The sequence below is a fragment of the Colobus angolensis genome, unplaced genomic scaffold (genome assembly GCF_000951035.1).
Source record: "Colobus angolensis palliatus isolate OR3802 unplaced genomic scaffold, Cang.pa_1.0 Scaffold80, whole genome shotgun sequence".
Lineage (NCBI taxonomy): Eukaryota > Metazoa > Chordata > Mammalia > Primates > Cercopithecidae > Colobus > Colobus angolensis.
This window is the reverse complement of record NW_012121821.1, coordinates 13,012,498-13,033,393: the sequence shown is the minus strand read 5'-3', so window position 1 is coordinate 13,033,393 and position 20,896 is coordinate 13,012,498. Positions and strand designations below refer to the sequence as shown.

At 37.3% G+C, this 20,896-nt stretch overlaps 1 protein-coding gene across 3 annotated transcripts in view; it reads left to right on the top strand.

The window, feature by feature from the left end:
• The window catches only part of OSBPL8 (oxysterol binding protein-like 8), a 217,437-nt gene that overhangs the window by 154,625 nt on the left and 41,916 nt on the right, over positions 1 to 20,896 (top strand). For all 3 annotated transcript variants that reach the window (XM_011929374.1, XM_011929372.1, XM_011929373.1), the window contains 5 exons: positions 2,694 to 2,764; positions 12,244 to 12,321; positions 15,038 to 15,139; positions 17,126 to 17,329; positions 20,303 to 20,387. In XM_011929374.1, the coding sequence (XP_011784764.1) occupies positions 2,694 to 2,764; positions 12,244 to 12,321; positions 15,038 to 15,139; positions 17,126 to 17,329; positions 20,303 to 20,387 (540 nt within the window). The remainder of the gene's footprint in view (positions 1 to 2,693; positions 2,765 to 12,243; positions 12,322 to 15,037; positions 15,140 to 17,125; positions 17,330 to 20,302; positions 20,388 to 20,896) is intronic.

Sequence of the window (20,896 nt, the reverse complement as noted above, 5' to 3'; positions counted from 1 at the left end):
TTGCCATGTTTTTGCAGTGGCTGGTACCGGTTGTTCCTTTCCATGTTTGGTGCTTCCTTCAGGAACTCTTGTAGGGCAGGCCTGGTGGTGACAAAATCTCTCAGCATTTGCTTGTCTATAAAGGATTTTATTTCTCCTTCACTATGAAGCAGTTTGGCTGGATACAAAATTTTGGGTTGTAAATTATTTTATTTAAGAATGTTGAAAATTGGCCCCCATTCTCTTCTGGCTTGTAGAGCTTCTGCTGAGAGATCCACTGTTAATCTGATGGGCTTCCGTTTGTGGGTAACTCGACCTTTCTCTCTGGCTGCCCTTAACATTTTTTCCTTCATTTCAACTTTGGTGAATCTGACAATTATGTGTCTTGGAGTTGCTCTTCTCGAGGAGTATCTTTGTGGTGTTCTTTATATTTCCTGAATTTGATTGTTGGCCTGTCTTGCTAGGTTGGGGAAGTTCTCCTGGATAATATCCTGCAGAGTGTTTTCCAACTTGGTTCCATTCTCCCCATCACTTTCAGGTACACCAGTCAGACGTAGATTTGGTCTTTTCACATAGTCCCATATTTCCTGGAGATTTTGTTAGTTTCTTTTTACTCTTTTTTCTCTAAACTTCTCACTTCATTTCATTCATTTGATCTTCAGTCACTGGTACCCTTTCTTCCAATTAATCGAATCGGCTACTGAAGCTTGTGCATGTGTCACGTAATTCTCATGCCGTGATTTTCAGCTCCATCAGGTCATTTCCTTAAATGACTTCTCTACACTGGTTATTCTAGTTAGTCGTTTGTCTCATCTTTTTTCAAGGTTTTTACCTTCTTTGCGATGGGTCCAAACTTCCTCCTTTAGCTGGGGGAAGTTTGATCTTCTGAAGCCTTCGCCTCTCGACTCGTCAAAGTCACTCTCCATCCAGCTTTGTTCCATTGCTGGAGAGGAGCTGTGGTCCTTTGGAGGGAGAGAGGTGCTCTGATTTTTAGAATTTTCAGCTTTTCTGCTCTGTTTTTTCCCCATCTTTGTGGTTTTATCTACCTTTGGTCTTTGGTGATGGTGACATACACATGGGGTTTTAGTGTGGATGTCCTTTTTCCTTCTAACAGGACCCTTAGCTGCAGGTCTGTTGGAGTTTGCTGGAGGTCCACTGCAGACGCTGTTTGCCTGGGTATCAGCAGTGGAGGCTGCAGATCAGCAAATATTGCTGAACAGCACATGTTGCTGCCTGATCATTCCTCTGGAAGCTTCGTCTCAGAGGGGTACCTGGCCGTGTGAGGTGTCAGTCTGCCCCTACTGGGGAGTGCCTCCCAGTTAGGCTGCTCGGGGGTTAGGGACCCACTTGAGGAGGCAGTCTGTCCGTTCTCAGATCTCAAACTCCATCCTGGGAGAACCACTACTCTCTTCAAAGCTATCAGACAGGGACATTTAAGTCTGCAGAGGTTTCTGCTGCGTTTTGTTCGGTTATGCCCTGCCCCCAGAGGTGGAGTCTACAGAGGCAGGCAGGCTTCCTTGAGCTGCAGTGGGCTCCACCCAGTTCGAGCTTCCTGGCCGCTTTGTTTACCTACTCAAGCCTCAGCAGTGGCGGGCATACCTCCCCCAGCCTCGCTGCTGCCTTGCAGTTCGATCTCAGACTGCTGTGCTAGCAATGAGTGAGGCTCTTTGGGCGTGGGACCCTCCAAGCCAGGCGCGGGATATAATCTCCTGGTGTGCTTTTTGCTAAGACAGTTGGAGAGGCGCAATATTAGGGTGAGAGTGACCCGATTTTCCAGGTGCTGTCTGTCACAGCTTCCCATGGCTAGGAAAGGGAATTCCCTTACTCCTTGTGCTTCCTGGGTGAGGTGATGCCTCACCCAGCTTCGGCTCACACTCGATGGGCTGCACCCACTATCCTGCACCCACTGTGCGACAAGCCCCAGTGAGATGAACCCGGTACCTCAGCTGGAAATGCAGAAATCACCCGTCTTCTGTATTGCTCACGCTAGGAGCTGTAGACTGGAGCTGTTCCTATTCAGCCATCTTGGAAGCACCCAGTTGTACCTTTATAATAGTAATTTGTTTGTTGGTGTCGGCTTAGTGCTATAAAAGTGTTATGTGATTACAGGAGTATATGCATGTTTGTCCCAATGCACTCTTGTATTTTAGATTCATCCTTTTGCAATAACAATAGAAAGTGATGATAATAAAAGTGAACATTAATTTAATGTATGCTGTGTGCAAAAACTCTGTGCTAAGTGCTTTGTATGTATCCTCATCTAATTCTCACCATACGCACATTATAAGATTTTTAAAAAGTCAATCCAGATTTATTTCCCTAATCTTTTATCACCTCGTCTGAAATTGTTTTCCCTTTTCACCAGAGGTATGAAAAGTATGTTGGGTTGGTTCCATTAGTTAGAATTCATTGCTGGAAACCAGCTGACTGGAATAAAAGCTCTATGAGGGCTGAATTTTTGCAAAGTTCTGCAGGAGCAAAGAAAACAGATATTTCACAATGTTGATGGGTTCAGGGAAATATTTCGTTGTTTCTAAGCCTTAATTCTGAAGGATTTTACTAGATATGACCCTTTAGAGATCTTTAATAGTTTAAAGCCATATGTACAGGCTTCCTGAACTGATTTATATGAAATATAGTCTATACTTGAAAATGAATTACTTATTATACATGTTCAAAAATAGTAATACTGATATACTGACTTTTTTTTTAAGGTTTTGAAAGAGGGAAGGAAGATATTTCTCAAAATAAAGATGAATCTTCACTTTCTATGTCAAAGAGCAAGGTAAGCATATATAAGCAAATACATGATTATGACATTTCCCTAATATTTGAGATGAGGGAACTAACACTGAAATCCTATGAAGCTTTTATGTGATGTTTTTATGTTGATGCATCTAAACCATGTAGTGTGTATTAAAAGAGTGAAGTTCCATTGGGGCTAATGTAAGTATTGTTGGTTACTTAGAAATACAGCTGATTGGTAACCAGTTTTCCTGTCAGAGTAATACTGTTTCTGGTATCTCTGCTATAGCAGCACTTCTCAAACTTAAGTCTGAGGATTGCATTCAGATATATTCTCAGGGTTTATGGCTTTAAAAAAAAAAATTCTTAAGTATTTTGAGTTCATTCAGATGACAATCAAAATACATATATTTTACCAGTTAAAAGCCAGATCTTTGCAGTAGTAATTGTCTACGATTGACAGACATTTTCTTAGAATAAGACAGAGTTTATGAATCAGTATTTCTCAAACTGGGATACTTAGACACATTCTTAGGCCTGTTGAGCATTTTTTCTTTAAGAGTGCATATTCAGATTTGAGAAACACTATGTGATGCAGTAACCAGTTTCCCTGTGGGTTTGTAGTTCACTGGATTTTCTATAACTTGTGAAGGGATTCGACTTTCGACTTTTTTTCTGGCAAGATTTAGTAGCAGCAACAGGAAAATCAGCTCAACTTGGTCTCCATCCTTGACTCCCCTCCGCTATAGAAGGCTCAACCCCAGTTTCAGCTTTACTCCACTCCAGCACCATAGTCGTAGCTGGAGTGTTCCTACTCATCCGCTTCCACCCCTTAATGGAAAACAACACGTTAATTCAAAGCTTTACACTATGCCTAAGGGCCATTACTACTCTATTCACAGCAATTTGTACCCTAACACAAAACGATATCAAAAAAATCATAGCCTTCTCCACCTCAAGTCAATTAGGCCTAATAATAGTCACTATCGGCATCAACCAACCATACTTAGCATTCCTACACATCTGCACCCATGCCTTCTTCAAAGCCATACTATTTATTTGCTCTGGGTCTATTATCCACAATCTAAACAATGAGCAAGACATTCGAAAAATTGGAGGATTATTTAAAATGATACCCCTTACCTCAACTTCCCTAACCATCGGTAACCTGGCACTCACAGGCATGTCTTTTCTCACAGGCTCTACTCCAAAGACCTCATCATCGAAACCGCAAACACGCCGTATACCAACGCCTGAGCCCTATCTATCACTCTCATTGCCACTTTCCTAACAAGCGCTTACAATACTTGAACTATTCTCCTCACCTTAACAGGACGACCTCGCTTCCCAACCTTAATCAAGATTAACGAAAACACCCCCACCCTATTAAACCCAATCAAACGCCTCACAATCGGCAGCCTACTCGCAGGATTTCTCATTACCAATAGCATCTCTCCCACCTCACCTCCCCAACTAACAATATCATCTCACCTAAAACTCTCGGCCCTGTACATAACCGCTCTAGGCTTCCTAGTAGCCTTGGATCTTACTCTTATAACCAATAAACTTAAAATGGATATCCCATCATGCATATTTAAATTCTCTAACATACTAGGATATTTTCCCATTACAATTCATCGCACAGCTCCCTACCAAAACCTGCTTATAAGTCAAAACCCAGCTTCCCTTTTACTAGGCTCAATCTGACTAGAAAAATCTAAACAATCTCACACACCCACATTATCACCTCCATCCTCACAACCACTCAAAAAGGTATAATCAAGTTTTATTTTCTCTCTTTTCTTATCCCTCTCACCCTAACCTTATTTCTAATAACGTAACCTATTACCCCGAGCAATCTCAATCACAATATACACACCAACAAACAATGTTCAACCAGTAACTACCACCAACCAACGCCCATAGTCATACAAAGCACCCGCACCAATAGAATCCTCCCGAATTAACCCCCGGCCCTTCTCCCTCGGAAATCACTCAACTCCCTATATTGTTAAAATTAACCACCACCACTAACCCATCAAAATCTAAAACTCATAAAAACAATCCTACCTCCATCGCTAACCCTACTAAAAGACTCCCCAGAACCTCAAACCCTGAACCCCATGCCTCAGCATACTCTTCAATAGCCATTGCCGTAGCATAACCAAAAACAACCATTATACCTCCCAAGTAAATTAAAAATACCATTAAACCCATATAAGCTCCCCCATATCCTGTTCTTGAGAGTGGTTGAGAAGATTGCACAATACGTTTTTATGTAGGATTTTACACAAATATTATTCCCACTTTTCATGTATACATTACACAAAAGTTCATCTATCATATTAGTGTAAAGTACTTAGGCTAGAAGTTTAAAAGTACTTTGTATTTATGTAACATATATGAGAAATGCCTGGATCACCAACGGGAGAAAACATTTCTTTTCCCATTGCAAGGTTCATGGCTGAGATCCCATAACAAAAGAAAGATGAACAAGAGAAAAGCATACATATGTATTTAATACAAGTTCTGTGTGACACAGGAGCTTTCAAAAATGAAGACCCAAAAGAACAGGGAAATCTGTGTATTTTTATGCTTTGGTTTGGTGAAGAGCAGACAGTCACAGAAGTATGATTGGACAAAGGTTGGGGGGTATTATATGATGCTAATACACTGCGGGGAATTTAGCAAGGCCTGTTTGTTCAGCTTCTTCTTGGTATCTCTGTGTCTTTGGGTTCTTTCTTCTAAGGATAGGTAGAGTACCTGCTTCAGGGGAAGGTCAGAGAATTATATTGTGGCCTGCTTTAGAGCAGAAAGGCAGAAGGTCAGAGAGTGACCTTTCTGCTTTTCAAGTTTTCTCAGTTTCCTTCAGCTTAAAAGAGTCAGTATGCCCCTGTATTTTGGGGTTATGAGTTTTGAGCACTGTCAATCATTTTACATGATCTGTATTATTAAAGAAAGTAGGAAATAATTTATCTTAGGTCTGCCACAGCCAGAAATACAATGAGATTTATAGAGTTTTTTTTTTTTAAGACCTATTTTCAAGCAATTAATACTAGAATTGGTGAATACATGGTATAATGGTATTCCTACTCCAAAGCCTAAACACCTAAACACACAGATCTACATACCACAGCTACCTATTTGCCATCTATATGTACCCTTTAATGGGGGAGGCCTGAAAAGGAACTTTGCATACTTTAAATGAAGCTGTGTGCCTTAATGAGGGGGACCAAAAAAAAAAAACCTCAAGCTTTAGAACTATGCTTTGGGTACAGTAGCATCTAATCATATGTGGATCTTTAAATTAATTAAAATTAAATAAAATTAGAAATTTAGCTCCTCAATTACACTAGTCACACCTCAAATGCTCAGTAACCACATATGGCTAGTGGCCGCCACACTGGACAGCTCAGATATAGGACCTCTGGCATTTAGAAAGTTCTGCTGGGCAGCGCTGCTTTAAAATGAAAAGAGTCAATTTGAATCTTGACTCTCCTATTACCTATAAATTTTTAGCTGTTAGTTACAATGTTAATAATAGCTACTTTTTTTTTTGTTTTTTCCCGAGACAGAGTCTCTCTCTGTCACCCAGACTGGAGTGCAGTGACACGATCTCGGCTCACTGCAAGCTCCGCCTCCCAGGTTCATGCCATTCTCCTTCCTCACCCTCCCGAGTAGCTGGGACTACAGGCGCCCGCCACCACAGCTGGCTAATTTTTTTGTATTTTTAGTAGAGACGGGGTTTCACCGTGTTAACCAGGATGGTCTTGATCTCCTGACCTTGTGATCCGCCCATCTCGGCCTCCCAAAGTGCTGGGATTACAGGCCTGAGCCACTGCGCCCGGCCATTAATAGCTAATTTTTTTGTTTTTTTTAAAGAGATGAAGGCCTCACTATATTGCCCAAGCTGGATTCAAACTTCTGGGCTCAATCAGTCCTCCCACCTCAACCTCCCAAGTAACTGGGACTGCAGGCACATGCCACCATGCCCAACTTAGTAACTACTTTTTGTTGAGAGTTTACTTGGGCCATTTTAACGTTCATAACAATACTGGAAGACAGGTATTGTTGACTCCATTTTATGAATGAACAAACTGAGGCTCAGACAAATTAATTCCCCAAGACTCAAAATAAGTCTTAAAACTAGAGTTCACAGTGGCTTCAGTTTTCTTTTTTGTTCAGGGGAGGTAAGATGTACCTCCCAGATTGTGGTGCAGAAAGTACCTGACAAAGTAGCTGGTTAACAATAGATAGTTAAGAAGATATTTTCTTATGAATAAAGCATTAGAGTGAATGAATGGGATTCTTAACATAACTATTTGGTATATAAGTAAAATTATACTCATCATATTATTTTCCAAGAGCTGAAACTTACTGATTTTCTCATAATTTAGATTTAATCTTAGTTTATTCTGTTAGCTTAAGATGTCTATAGTTGCTCCTTTGTCTTCAAATATTTTAACATGCGGCCGGGCACAGTGTTTCATGCCTGTAGTCCCAGCACTTGGGGAGGCTGAGATGGAAAGATTGCTTGAGCTCAGGAGTTTAAGAACAGCCTGGACATGATAAAACCCTATCTCTACAAAAAATACAAAAATTAGCCAGGTGCAGTGACATGCCATATGCCTGTGGTCCCAGCTACCTGGGGGGCTAAGGCAGGAGATGCTTGAGCCCAGGAGGTTGACGATGCAAGTGAGCTGTGTTTGCGCCACTGCACTCTGGCCTCAGAGACGAAGTGAGACCTTGTCTCAAATATATAAATTTGTATATATGTATGAGCATGCAACGAACTCTCTTGTTTTTCAGAACAGTGTAAAATTTTACATTTATCATTAAACCTCATACTTGTGGAATTCTGAAGATTTTTATTCTTATCTGAGTAATTTTGGAAAACAAGATTTGTTATTCCTTTCATGATTGAGTTGTATAACTGAGAACATCAAACAATTTTAACTTTCCCCAACTTGATGCAAAAAATATGAATACTCTCATTTTGGTCACAGGATTTTAGGTTAAATGTTATTTCTTAAAATTCTTAATTGAGCCTGATTAACACAGTAAAATATACCTGCCTCATCCCCAAGACATTATTTAAAAATAAAGGAGCTGGGCACAGTGGCTTTTGCCTGTAATCCCAGCACTTTGGGAGGCTGAGGTGGGAGGATTGCGTGAGCCCAGGAGTTTGAGACCAGCCTGGGCAACCTAGTGAGACCTTGACTCGCTACTCGGGAAACTAAGGTGGGAGGATCACTTGAGCGCAGGAGTTGGAGGCTTCAGTGAGCTGTGATCATACCACTGCCCTCCAGACTGAGGGACAGAGTGAGACCTGTCTCAAAAAATAAAATAAGGCAGTTCCTCTTTCTCATGCACCTTTTCCTATGCTTTTTCGTTGTATGAATAAGTGAATTGGAAAAGTTGGTTAATCAGATTATCCCAAACAAAGTAGCATTTTAAAATGAATTTTTAATTATCCATTCTCAACAGAAGGAATTACAACATAACTAATGTGTCTAGTGGGATAAAAGGAGTTCTTTTAAAAGGATAAGGGGTTTTTGAGCTCACATCTCTTAAGTTGATTCTTCAACCATTTAACTACTTGCCTTGTAGGTTTGCTGAATCATCTGTTACTTGCTTTAAAACATACATTTACCTGGACGGTTAACAAACCTTTCTAAACCAAAATGTCTGATGTGATCACAGTAACTTACCATTATCCTTGTTGTTCCTTATATCTGTAGCATTATATAATTTTCAAAGCAAATTGCAAAGTATTTTAATAAATAAATGTCCCATTATTTAAATCTCTAAAGGTCAGATTTTTGATAGCACCTGCAATCTGAGATATAGTCATAAACCTGAAACAATATATTACCAAGTACTAAGTTAAACACTTTAAGTATCATTTAACCCTCAAAGCAACCCTATGAATTAGTAGTAGTATCTTCATTTTACAGATGAAGAAACTAAGACTGACAGATGAAATTAACTTCTTAAAGTCACAGAGCCTATAAGGGGACAGCAGTTAAAGGGGAAAAGAGAGAAGAAAAAGAGAAGGAAAGAAGTAAAAAATATAACATGCTAAGCATTCTAATGCCATTTAACAAAGAGGCAAGCAGTAATATACATTAAACTTGCCTATCTTGATGGTCATCCTTAAGAGAGTGGTCAGTAAAGTTTATGAAGGACGGGAAACTTAGTTTGGTAAAATATCCCCAACAAAAAAAATCATTTACATTTTTGGCATTTGAAAGGTGTTTTGATGAAAAAAACTGAGGTAGTAATGTAGAAAAGACTGGAACGTGGTCATTCCTTTTTGTATTTCAGAACTAGACTGCATGTTATGTCAGAGATTCCTTGAGGTATGTGAGTTAAAGATTCCTTGAGATCAGTTTACCAAGTTCATGTGACACCCTTCTGGCCTGCTGGTCCCTATGTACAATAATCTTTTAGGAATAACCAAGCTAGAGCTTAATTGTTAGGAAAACAAATTTGATTTTTTTTAAGACAAGGTCTCACTTTATCATCCGGACTGGAGTGCAGTGGTGCAGTCACTGCTCACTGCAGCCTCAAACTCCTAGGCTCAGGTGATTCTCTTGCCTCAACCTCCCGAATACCTGGGACTACAGGGACATGCCACTATGCCCAGCTAATTTTTGTGTTTTTCATAGAGACGGTGTCTCACCATGTTGCCCAGGCTGGTCTTGAACTCCTGAGCTCAAGCAGTCCTCCCGCCTTAGCCTCCCAAAGTGTGGGGATTGCCAGCATGAGTCACCACGCCCGGCCACAGATTTCTTCTTGTTTGTAAAGATAGATCTTAACTTTAAGATACCATATGAACAGTTTTAAAAGATGAGAAATTAATATAGTGAGATAAGTAAGAACATGAGCTGGGAATTAGATGAGGGTACAAATCCCAGCTCATGCACTTTGTAGCTTTGCGACTTTGGAAAGATACGTAATCTGTTAGTTTTAGTGTCTTCATTAGTAAAAGAGGGATACAACTACTATCTCCTAAGTTTGCTTTGAGTATATAAATGTTTAACATATACGGTTGATCCTTGAACAACATGGAGGTTAGGGGCACTGACCTTCCACTCCCCTGTGAATATAAAAATCTGCATATAACTTTTGACTCCCTAAAAACTTAACTACTGTAATTGTGTACTGTTGACCAGAAGCCTTACTGATAACATAGTCAATTAACACTTACTTTGTATATGTATTGTGTACCGTATTCTTACAATAAAGTAAGCTAGAGGAAAGAATATGTTATTTAAAAAAATCATGAGGAAGAGAAAATGTATTTACTATTTATTAAGTGGAAGTGGATCATCAGAAAGGTCTGTCTTTGTTATCTTCACATTGAGTAGGCTAAGGAGGAAGAGGAAGAGTTAGTCTTGCTGTTTCAGGTGACAGAGGCAGAAGAGGTGGAGGAGGTGGTAGGGGAAGCAAGAAAGGCAGGTACACTCAGTGTAACTTTTGTAGAAAAAAAATCTGCCTATAAGTGGACCTACGCAGTTCAAACTGTGTTGTTCAAGAGTTAACTGTACTTTGTAAATAGTAAACAACCATGAATATTCATTAACTTTTAAGGTAATACTATTAACATTTTTTGTTTAATAGTTTCTAAAAAGTACACTACTATAAACATTATCCTATTAAGTTGTGGGAAGTAGAATCTCCTAATAATTTTAAGCCATCATATTCCTCTGACAATAGCCATGCCATTTCGTGTTCCCAGGGCCAAGGAGAAGACAGAAACCTGTTTGGCTTGAGGAATGTTATGAAATTGTTTTGGTATCACAATATATGCCATCATCATTGGAGTAATTAATGTGATGTTTCAACTCCAGTTCTTAAAGGAGTAACTTTCCCAAAAGTTTAACTAGGTTGATTTCTACATTGAAAATTGTTTGCATTTCCCTTCTGGTTCAGCCAGTTAATATCACCTTAATACCCCATATTTCATACCAAGTAACAGAAGTGTTTTTAGGAGAGAGGAGAGAAATGAGCTGCAAGTACCTATTTTATTTTCATTTTATTAATTCATTAGATATTTACTGAGTTCTTTCTTTGGGTGATACACACTGGGTATCATTGACAAATAAATGTGTTATCTGTTCTTATTAATCTAAAAATTGAGGGAATTGTATACAAAGGTGTGTATCCTTGATAATATCTAGTAATACTATGCACATCTGGCCACTCAACATTTGAAAGCCACCATTTGGATCAGGTTCTGTATACTTTCTTGGCACTACTTAGGAGTACTGCTAAGAACTTTAAGTGCCTTCTGCTGTGTCTAACAATAGTTAAAAATAAAACTTCTGGACATTGAAGGAGTATGTTTAATTTTGTTTTTCCAAAATAAATAGAGCTTTTAAGTTTTGTGCTTTTCTACTCTAGTGAACCTATGTGGTCTCTTTAAACAAGCATTACATTAGGAAACCTGGGTTCTGATCTCTGCAGTGTTAATGATTGTTAGTTTGGAAAATCAACCTTCCTGAGCCTCCCTTTCATGATTTGTAAAATGGAGATAAAACAATCTGTTGTGCCTATTGTTCAAGATTCTTGTGAAGATTAAATGAAAATGTGAAGTATAAACTGAAAGTCTGGAAAGAAATTTAAGACATGAATAATTTAGTGAGGAAATCCCACTCACTTGATAGGTAGAAAGTAGTAGATCCTAGAAATATTGGTGTTTACACACTGTACAAATTAGATAGAGTGACTTAATACTGGTTTCTAAAAGTGTTTGTATTTCTTCCTGTTGAAGGAGGAGTAGAAGCAGGGCAATATGTGCGTCAGCTTGTTAGAATTTGTGTCTTTTGTTTGTTTGTTTGTTTTAAGAATATTTAAACTGTTAAAAGATAACGTTACTTTGGCTACTTTTGTCCTAGGAATAAATAATTATATATGTTCTTAGAAATGCTCTTTAAAAAAAAATGTAAAATCAGGCCGGGCGCGGTGGCTCAAGCCTGTAATCCCAGCACTTTGGGAGACCGAGACGGGCGGATCACGAGGTCAGGAGATCGAGACCATCCTGGCTAACACGGTGAAACCCCATCTCTAATAAAAAATACAAAAAACTAGCCGGGCGAGGTGACCAGCGCCTGTAGTCCCAGCTACTCGGGAGGCTGAGGCAGGAGAATGGTGTGAACCCGGGAGGCGGAGCTTGCAGTGAGCTGAGATCTGGCCACTGCACTCCAGCCTGGGCGGCAGAGCGAGACTCCCGTCTCAAAAAAAAAAATTTAAAATCTACAAATGATCTTACTTAACTTCACATTGTAGGTTTGTATACTGATTAGTTTTAACTTTTTTATATTTATGGATTTAACATGGATTCATTTTTAAAGACATACTATATAGGGAAAAATTCTATTTGAAAATTGACATTTGCTTAAATCATAGCAATAAATGAGAAAGATGTCACATAGTTTTAACATTAATTTTTATGCTATGTGTAGAAAATCTGAAGGATTTAATTATTTCTCTTCTGTTTCTGTATGATTTCAGTCTGAATCTAAACTTTATAATGGCTCAGAGAAGGACAGTTCAACTTCAAGCAAACTCACAAAAAAAGAATCTCTTAAGGTTAGTTTCCAGTTATTTCTGAAAGGTAATTTACATTGTGCTTTGCATGTGTATTTGGAAGTAGGCTAATAAAATAAATATATACGTGTGTTCCTAAAGAAAGAAAAAACATCCAGTGGTACAGACAGGCAGGCACACATAGAAAATGTTAATATTTGTATGGTACACTGTGGTCAACCAATAAGGCTGATTGATGACTGTCCCAGAGCAGACTGCTTCAGGCCTCAAATGGCAGCTGCAGAGGCTAAGGACTTGATATCTCTACACAAATGTATCCGAACTAGGTATATCATCCCTGTGTTGTGGAACTCCTGATGGGAACTCTGGCACCCATTGAAATTAGAGATTGCTAACTCCTGGGTCATGGCCTGAACTTGACCTGCATAATGTTTTAAAATTTTGACCCAACAGTTAATTAAAAGTTCAGCTATCCAATTTCTCTGAGAAATATGTAGCATTGGGCTTACCTTCCTGAGTGGCCATAGAATCTGGAGCTTAAGAAACACTTGCTTTCCAACTGGCTCTGGTTCCTGCCTAGTCTATTTTACCATTTGTGTTCCATGCCTGGTCCTATATATATTTGTATTTGCATCCGATATTAAATCAGATGGATTAATAAAGACCAAAATCTAAAGTTTTGGGGGTACAGAATTATTAAAATTGTATTATGTCTAGTCTGTTTATCATTAAATGCAACTTTTCTGGTGTAAGATTTTGTTAGTTTTTAAAAATGTAGTCTCTAATAGGTTATCATCACTCTTCCCCTATCCAAATTATAACAACAAAGCAACAGTAAGACCTCATTAGTCCACTGCTGATTCCCCAAATGATTAGAATTAACTTACTTATGAAGGTGAAACTTTGATATTTTGGATAAACTAATTTTATAGTTATGGCTTCTTAATTATGTATAACTTACATATTAGTATTGGGAAAGAGAGCAAAACTTCAATTGCAAACAGTTGTGGCATTCTTTGTTATCTGAAAAAATTGGTAACAGAGAAGGTTTCTATCAGTAAGAGAATATATTAATAAATATTTTAGAAGCAGTATAGGCCAGTGGTTAAAAGAATAGACTTGGGAGCTAGTCTGCCTCTGAATGCTGACTCTACAATTTACTAAATGTGTGATTCTGAGCAGGTTACTCTCTCTACCTCAGTTTTCTTATCTATAAAACAAGGATAATAATACTTCTGCTTCACAATGTTGTTGTGAGGATTAAATGAGGTAATGACAATACAAGTAAAGTGCTTAGAACTGTGGCTGGTTCACAGCATGCCCTCAGTGTTAGAGCTCTTATTATTTTAATTTGCAGTAGGAATCCTATGTAACATTTAAAAGAATGAGAATGATACAGACATGAATACTCTTCAAAAAATGTTTACTGGGGGAACTTTTTGCATGCTAAACACAAAATGTAAATGTTTTATAGGTTGTTACTTAGAAAAGGTCTGAAAAGACAGTGTTTTCCAGAAGATTAACAGTCATCAATTTAGAGGATTGGAATAGGATGGGGTATAATAAAAATGGGTTCTAGCTTTATGTTTGAAATTTTTATTGTGAGGTTGTGTTAATGCGTTGTGTAATTAAAAAGAGGTAAAATCGGCCAGGTGTGGTGGCTCACGCCTGTAATCCCAGCACTTTGAGAGGTGGGCGGATCACTTGAGGCCAGGAGTTCAAGACCATTCTGGCCAACATGGTGAAACCCCATCTCTACAAAAAATACAAAACTTAGCTGGGCATGGTGGCATATGCCTATAATCCCAGCTGCTTGGGAGGCCAAGGCACAAGAATTGCCTTAACCCAGGAGATGGAGGTTCAGTGAGCTGAGATTCCGCCACCGCACCCCAGCCTGGGTTACAGACTAAGACTGTCTCAAAAAAAAAAAAAAAAAGAGGTAAAATTATTTAAAAGATATGTAGAACTGCACTAGTGAGCAGAAAAACTAGGTTCTAACCTTGGTTGTCCAAGACTAACTCCTGCTAAAAAATAAAAAAAAACTATAGTATTTTTATTTGTCAGATTCTGGAATTCTAAAGCGGTTTAGAATTTTATAGTATGAAATTCTAAACCTCTTTAGAATACTAGACTATTAGGATAAAAGACAGTGTGGTGATTCCACAGAGACCTAAAGACAGAACTATGCGACCTAACAATCCCATTATTGGGTATATACCCAAAGGAATGTAATCGTTCTATTATAAAGACACATGCATGTGTATGTTCATTGCAGCACTATTCACAATAGCAAAGACATGGAATCATCCTAAATGCCCATCAATGAGAGACTGGATAAAGAAAATGTAGTACACCATGGAATATTATGTAGCCATAATAAAGAATGAGATCATGTCTTTTACAGAGACATGGATGGAGCTGAAGGGCATTATCCTTAGCAAACTAACTCAGAAATAGAAAAACCAATACTGCATGTTCTGACTTAGAAGTGGAAAAACAAAATCATGAGAACACATGGACACACAGAGGGAAACAACCCACACTGGAGCCTTTCAGAGGGTGAGGGTGGGAGGAAGGAGAGGATCAGGAAAAGTAAGTAATGAGTAGTAGGCTTAATACCTGAATGATAAAATATGTACAACAAACCCCCATGACACAGGTTTACCTATATAACAAACCTGCGTTTGTACCCCTGAACTTAAAATAAATTGCTCATTTCTGTTGAGTTTTTAGCTTTTCTATTATTTCTATAAAATAGGTACAAAAGAAAAATTACCGAGAAGAGAAGAAAAGAGCCACAAAGGAGCTGCTCAGTACAATCACAGATCCTTCTGTTATTGTTATGGCTGATTGGTTGAAGGTCAGTGTGTTTTGAATCATGAATTCAGATTGCTGGATGTTCATCTACTGGAATGGAAAAGCCCAGAGTATACCTAAAGCCTACAACACAAAAACAACTCCTAAGATGATTGTTTTTCACTGGCAAAGAAACTATTATTGTATTCCCGGAGGTTCTGTGTTCCCATCTTAATGAAGAGAAGGAATCTTAGTGTCTTTCTTAACAGTAGCATCAATTACATACAGTATAGCAGTTCTTTTAAAAAAGCTTTTAGATTTGTGTGATATGTTGTCTAATACAATGTGCTGTAAAAAATACGTTGCTTGCTATTCCAATTATTGTTAAGTATTACCGTACACTTAGTATATTATTGAAAAGATGAGACAAACTTAATATAAAAGCTATTTTTAAATAGTTGGATACATAATATATTTTTTAAAAATGAAAATTGTTGATTATCAGACAGGCACACGTTGCTGTTTCCAGACCCTATTCTTTTGGCCTCTGGTTATTTTTATTTCCTTTTCTTTCATCCTGGTCACTCTATCCTCTTTCTCATTCTTATCTGAAAGACAGCTGTAGGGATCCTAAGTTTAAGAGTGATCTTGTAGGACTCTGACTCACAGAAAATTTTAGTACTTGGCGTGTACCTGAGAATCACCCCAACCCTGAAAACTTTCCACTTTTGCCAAGACTTACTAAGGCCTCTGACCTCATAAGCCTTATGAGATCTGTCATAGGACTCCCCTCACTAAAATGAGAGTCTAGTGATAGTTTCCCTGACAATTCAGGTAACTAATTCTAGGGTTTTCAATCTTGTGCTAACAACACCTTCCAACTTGTTTTGACTCTACTTAGAAGTGCATTAGCTCAAGATCTCACTTAGGTTTTTCAGAGTTAAAGCTGCCTTCTATTAAGTCCCCAACACATTCTCTGGCTGACTTTCTCTACCTTACCTTCCTTCTGATAATTTGTCCTCCGTGTTCTGTTGCATCTCCACGATCCAAAATGTTATTTCAGAGTGCCTGTCTTCCTTTCACCTCTCTTGTCTTACCATTCTTTTACATATACACATATCTTAGATTTTCTCTTTTCTTCATGCCTGGCTCCAAACTCCTTCTTTCTAAATGTTTCTTGTTGAGAGTTACTGTGGTATGCCTATTTAGGGGATTAGGGAATCCTGTATTATTTCATACTTCATGTAGGTGCATTGAAATAGCAGATGTTTTACAGTAAATAAAAGTATAATTCTTATTTTTGATCTAAATATTAACATCCTTTCAGTGTTTTGAATTCACTGAATTGCATAGATACAATTTTAATAGGTGATGGAAATAGAAATTTATAGAAAAAGTAGTTTTAGACTTACTATTGACATAGCGATAAACCCTAGGATAAGGAACATTTTATGAGAGTATAGGGATTCATGTAACTTGTATTTTAAAATATCCTCCAATAAATTTATATGGCATACTTTATGTAATTACTGGGAACAAAGTAATTTGAATAAGGTAATTTTAGGGGCTAGGAGGAAATTATTTTCTCTTCCTACCACTCACCAAATACTTAGGGAATGCCTAGTGTGTTCCAGCAGTGTTTTCAGCACTGTTGATGTGGTAAAGGGGAAAAATTATTTTAAGCAGAATCATCATATACACACAAATAAGATTACAGCCATGATCAATGTTACAAAAAGAAGAATCTCAGTACTAGGAAAGTATATTTTAATGGCCCCTGACCTGGTCAGGGAGATTAGGAAAATTATTCTACTTAGTACACTATTTCGAAACTGTTGGCCTGTCTCTCACTAAAATTTAAGCATCTTAGAAACAAGAGCCATGTCATTTTCATGTCTGTTTGCCGTGCTTGCCATGTACTGGCTTTTAAATAAAATATTTAAAGTGTGCATGTTATGGAAATTTTAGATTAAAACATCGTATTTGCATTTTTTGGTTTGGACCTTGGGGAACAGATCTTCATTTTTAAAATAAATTTATCTTTCTGTAGATTCGTGGTACTCTAAAGAGCTGGACCAAGTTATGGTGTGTGTTGAAACCTGGGGTGCTACTGATCTATAAAACCCAAAAAAATGGTCAGTGGGTAGGAACAGTTCTTCTGAATGCCTGTGAAATCATTGAACGTCCATCAAAAAAGGATGGCTTTTGTTTCAAACTTTTTCATCCTTTGGAGCAATCTATTTGGGCAGTAAAGGTATGTAAGCGCTTGTTATATAGGTGAAAGGTAAAGATGATAATCCATGAATAGAACTGAGATAAATCAATCAAATAAGTTTAGTCCTCTGCCAGGACTTACAAATCTGTTGTGCTTTCCAGTGCATTATTCCCCATTCTGCCTCTACTCACAACAAAATGTGCACCAAAAAGCTTTACCTTTGAGGTCTAACTTTTTATATTGCATCTTTTTATCTCTTTTACCCTTGGAGATTCAATTTGTACTATGTTTTTCAGTTTGTAATTACTAACTCAGCTTTGTAACATTGTATTATATTTATTATTGTTGGTTTTGTTTTGTTTCCCGCGGCCCGCCCCATGTTTTTTCTCTTTATCAAAATGGTAAGTAGAATCCCTGGAACAGTAATTGTCTTTTTTTTTTTTTTTTTTTTTTTTGTGGTCTTTCCTGTAGTGATGTAAAGGTGTGATGGGAAGCCTATTATAAGCAGAAGCAATCTTATTTACTCTTAAAAAAAAAAATTTTTTTAATTACTTACTCTTGAGAAAGAGACAGGTGTCTTTAAAGATGAAGCATTAATGTTTTTTATAACTGAAAAGCATTACTGTGGCCGGATGCAGTGGCTCATTCCTGTAATCTCAGCACTTTGAGAGGCTGGAGCAGTTGGATCGCTTGAGCTCAGGAATTCGAGACCAGCCTGGGCAACTAGTGAAACCCCGTCTCTACAAAAAATACAAAAATTAGCCGAGTGTGGTGACATGTACTTGTAGTCCCAGCTATTCAGGAGTCTGCGGTGGGAGTATCACTTGAGCTTGGGAGAGATCAAGGAGGTTTCAGTGAGCCATGAGCATGCCACTGCACTTCAGCCTGTGCAACAGAGCAAGACCCTGTCTCAAAAAAAAAAAAAAAAAAAAAAAAAAAAAAACATTATACTAACAGAATAAATGAGTCAAGTTTAAGTGGTTTTGTGTATGTATGTGTGTTTTTTAGGCAAGATTTTACTGTCACCTAGGCTAGACTGCAGTGGCATGATCATTGCTCAGTGCAGCCTCAACCTCCTGTGCCTAAGCAGTTCTCCCACCCCAGCCTCCCAAGTAGCTAGGACCACAGGCACATGCCACCATGCTCAGCTAATTTTTAAAAAAAAATTTTGTAGAGATAGGGTCTTTCTATGTTGCCCAGGCTGGTCTTGATTTCCTGGGCCCTCCTGCCTCAGCCTCCCAAAGTGCTGAGATTACAGATGTGAGCCACCAGGCCTAGCCTAGTTTGAGTTTTTACAAAATGATCATTGCTTTAGTTTCTAAGAAGACCAGTTATCATAGAATAAAGAAGTTAGAATTTCTCCTTTAGGGAAAACCACCTAATTGAGATTATGATTAACTAAAAGTAGCTTAATCCTTTTCTGGGGGCGGGGAAGGTATTGCTTAATAATGCAATATACATACACTTAGGAAAAAACTTGTACTTTTTAATCTTTATTTCAGTAGTCTGGAGTCACAGCGAGAATAAATTTGGGATTACCGAGTTAGTTCCATTCTGAGGTTAGGTGCTTCCCGCAGGGGAAAGAATTTAAACCCCCAAACCTCTGACATTTATATATTAAGCGATTCTCAAGTGGAGAAAATGACTTTGAAAACCTTTTTAAACAACAACAACAAAATATATGTATACATATACACATATACAAAAATACTATATATATACGTGTGTGTGTGTATATATATAGTATTCTACTACTCTTAGGAATTGCAAGCATTAAAATAAATTTTAGGCCATTATATTAATGATTTTAATGTCAAATTTATAATATTTAATTCTTAATATTGGAAGAAGAGAGAAATCTGTATAATTATATAAATATTTCCCACAAGCAAAACCTACTTAGGATATTGTTTCAATATTTTGGAAGCCAGTGTTTATGATTAGGAAATAGTAACAGCTATGAGTTCATGTCAGGTACTTTAGTATTTTACATGAAATCATTTATTTAATTCTCATACCTATAAGGAGGATACAGTTTCTTCCCATTATACACATAAAGAGATTGAACTCTGTTTTTCTAGCATGGAGCTATGATTGAAACCCAGGCAGTCTGATTCCATGTCCCACTGTATACTGGTTTTAGGAACTGGCCCATAAATTGTAAAGCTATTTGAAAATGCAGGTTACGGTATTTGTTAAAGCCATATTAATTTTTTTTCTGTTTTCATTTTGAATCTACATCTTTACTTTCTAACGTTTTGTGCGTTTTGGAAATCTGTTTTGTTTTTTGACCCGATAACTTTAAAGAACCCTTTGAAAACAACTTAAAAATTAAGCTTTTGTATCAAAATTATATTTTAAATTCAATACTTAGTTTCCTTTCCAGATTTGTGTCTACCTAAGTTTAGCATTGGTGATATTAATTAGTGTTGGTATTGTATACTTATAAAACAACCCTAGCCAACAACAACAACAGAATTTCTTTTTCTTTCATGTTTCTGGAAAAATAAAATCAGCTTATATAGTTGGTGTTTTAAAACAGGTATATTTCATTGGTTTTAAAGTAGAGATATATTTTTCCTTAGACCCAGTTAAAATTCATTTCTCTTTTTCTTTTGAATTATAATTCTATTTCCAGATGCTTTCTTTAACCTTCTAGAAATTTAGTATTTCTTATCTCATTAGTTGTATCCATGGGATGGACATTGTTAAGTTAAAATTTGGTTTAATATGGTAAATTGCAGGTTCTTTTTAGTATGTAAGCAATATGTAGAGGTAATATTTAAGTGATAATTATTTGTTCAGTTTTCTGCTAAGGAGATATATTTGTTAGAAAATTTTTCTTAATACTTAACATTTGCATTGTCAAGAATGATGAAATTAAAGCTTATTTGCTTTTAGATTATAATCCATACCTGATTTAGATTATTACAGATAATATTGGATAGTGTAAAGTTGAGATCTCATAATACTTACTCTCTACCAATTTATTTTGTTTATTTTGTTATTAAGGGTCCGAAAGGTGAAGCAGTTGGATCCATTACTCAGCCCTTACCTAGCAGTTATTTGATCATCCGAGCTACTTCAGAGTCAGATGGTAAGTATAATTTTTGGTGGATTGGATTTTGGTCTTCATTTTTAAAAGTTTTTTTATGCCACTTTGTATTTTTCTGGGGAAATATATTTTTAGTATGGCATTTGCAGCAGAAGCATGGTAATCATAAATTGCTTTGAATGCTAAATATATGAGTAACTTCATAGACAAATAGGGATATCTGATAGAAAGGAAGCATTGTGTGATTTACCGATGAGTTAGCAGTTCAGAGTTTTCTTCTTCATCCTCCGTGGACATATTAACACCTTTTAACTTGTTAGTGATCTTTATGGTAACTCATGTTTTATTTGAAAGATACATTTAATACTTTTTATATTTTACTACTAAATGTTACCATTTATGAGACATACACTTTTTTTTTTTTTTTTTTTTACATAAGACATTCGAGTACAACCTTTTTTGTTCCTCCTTTAATACTTAATTCATGAAGCAAATATGGGGAGAGAAACACTTAAATGATATCAAGGTAGCTTTCAAATCTTAATAACAGA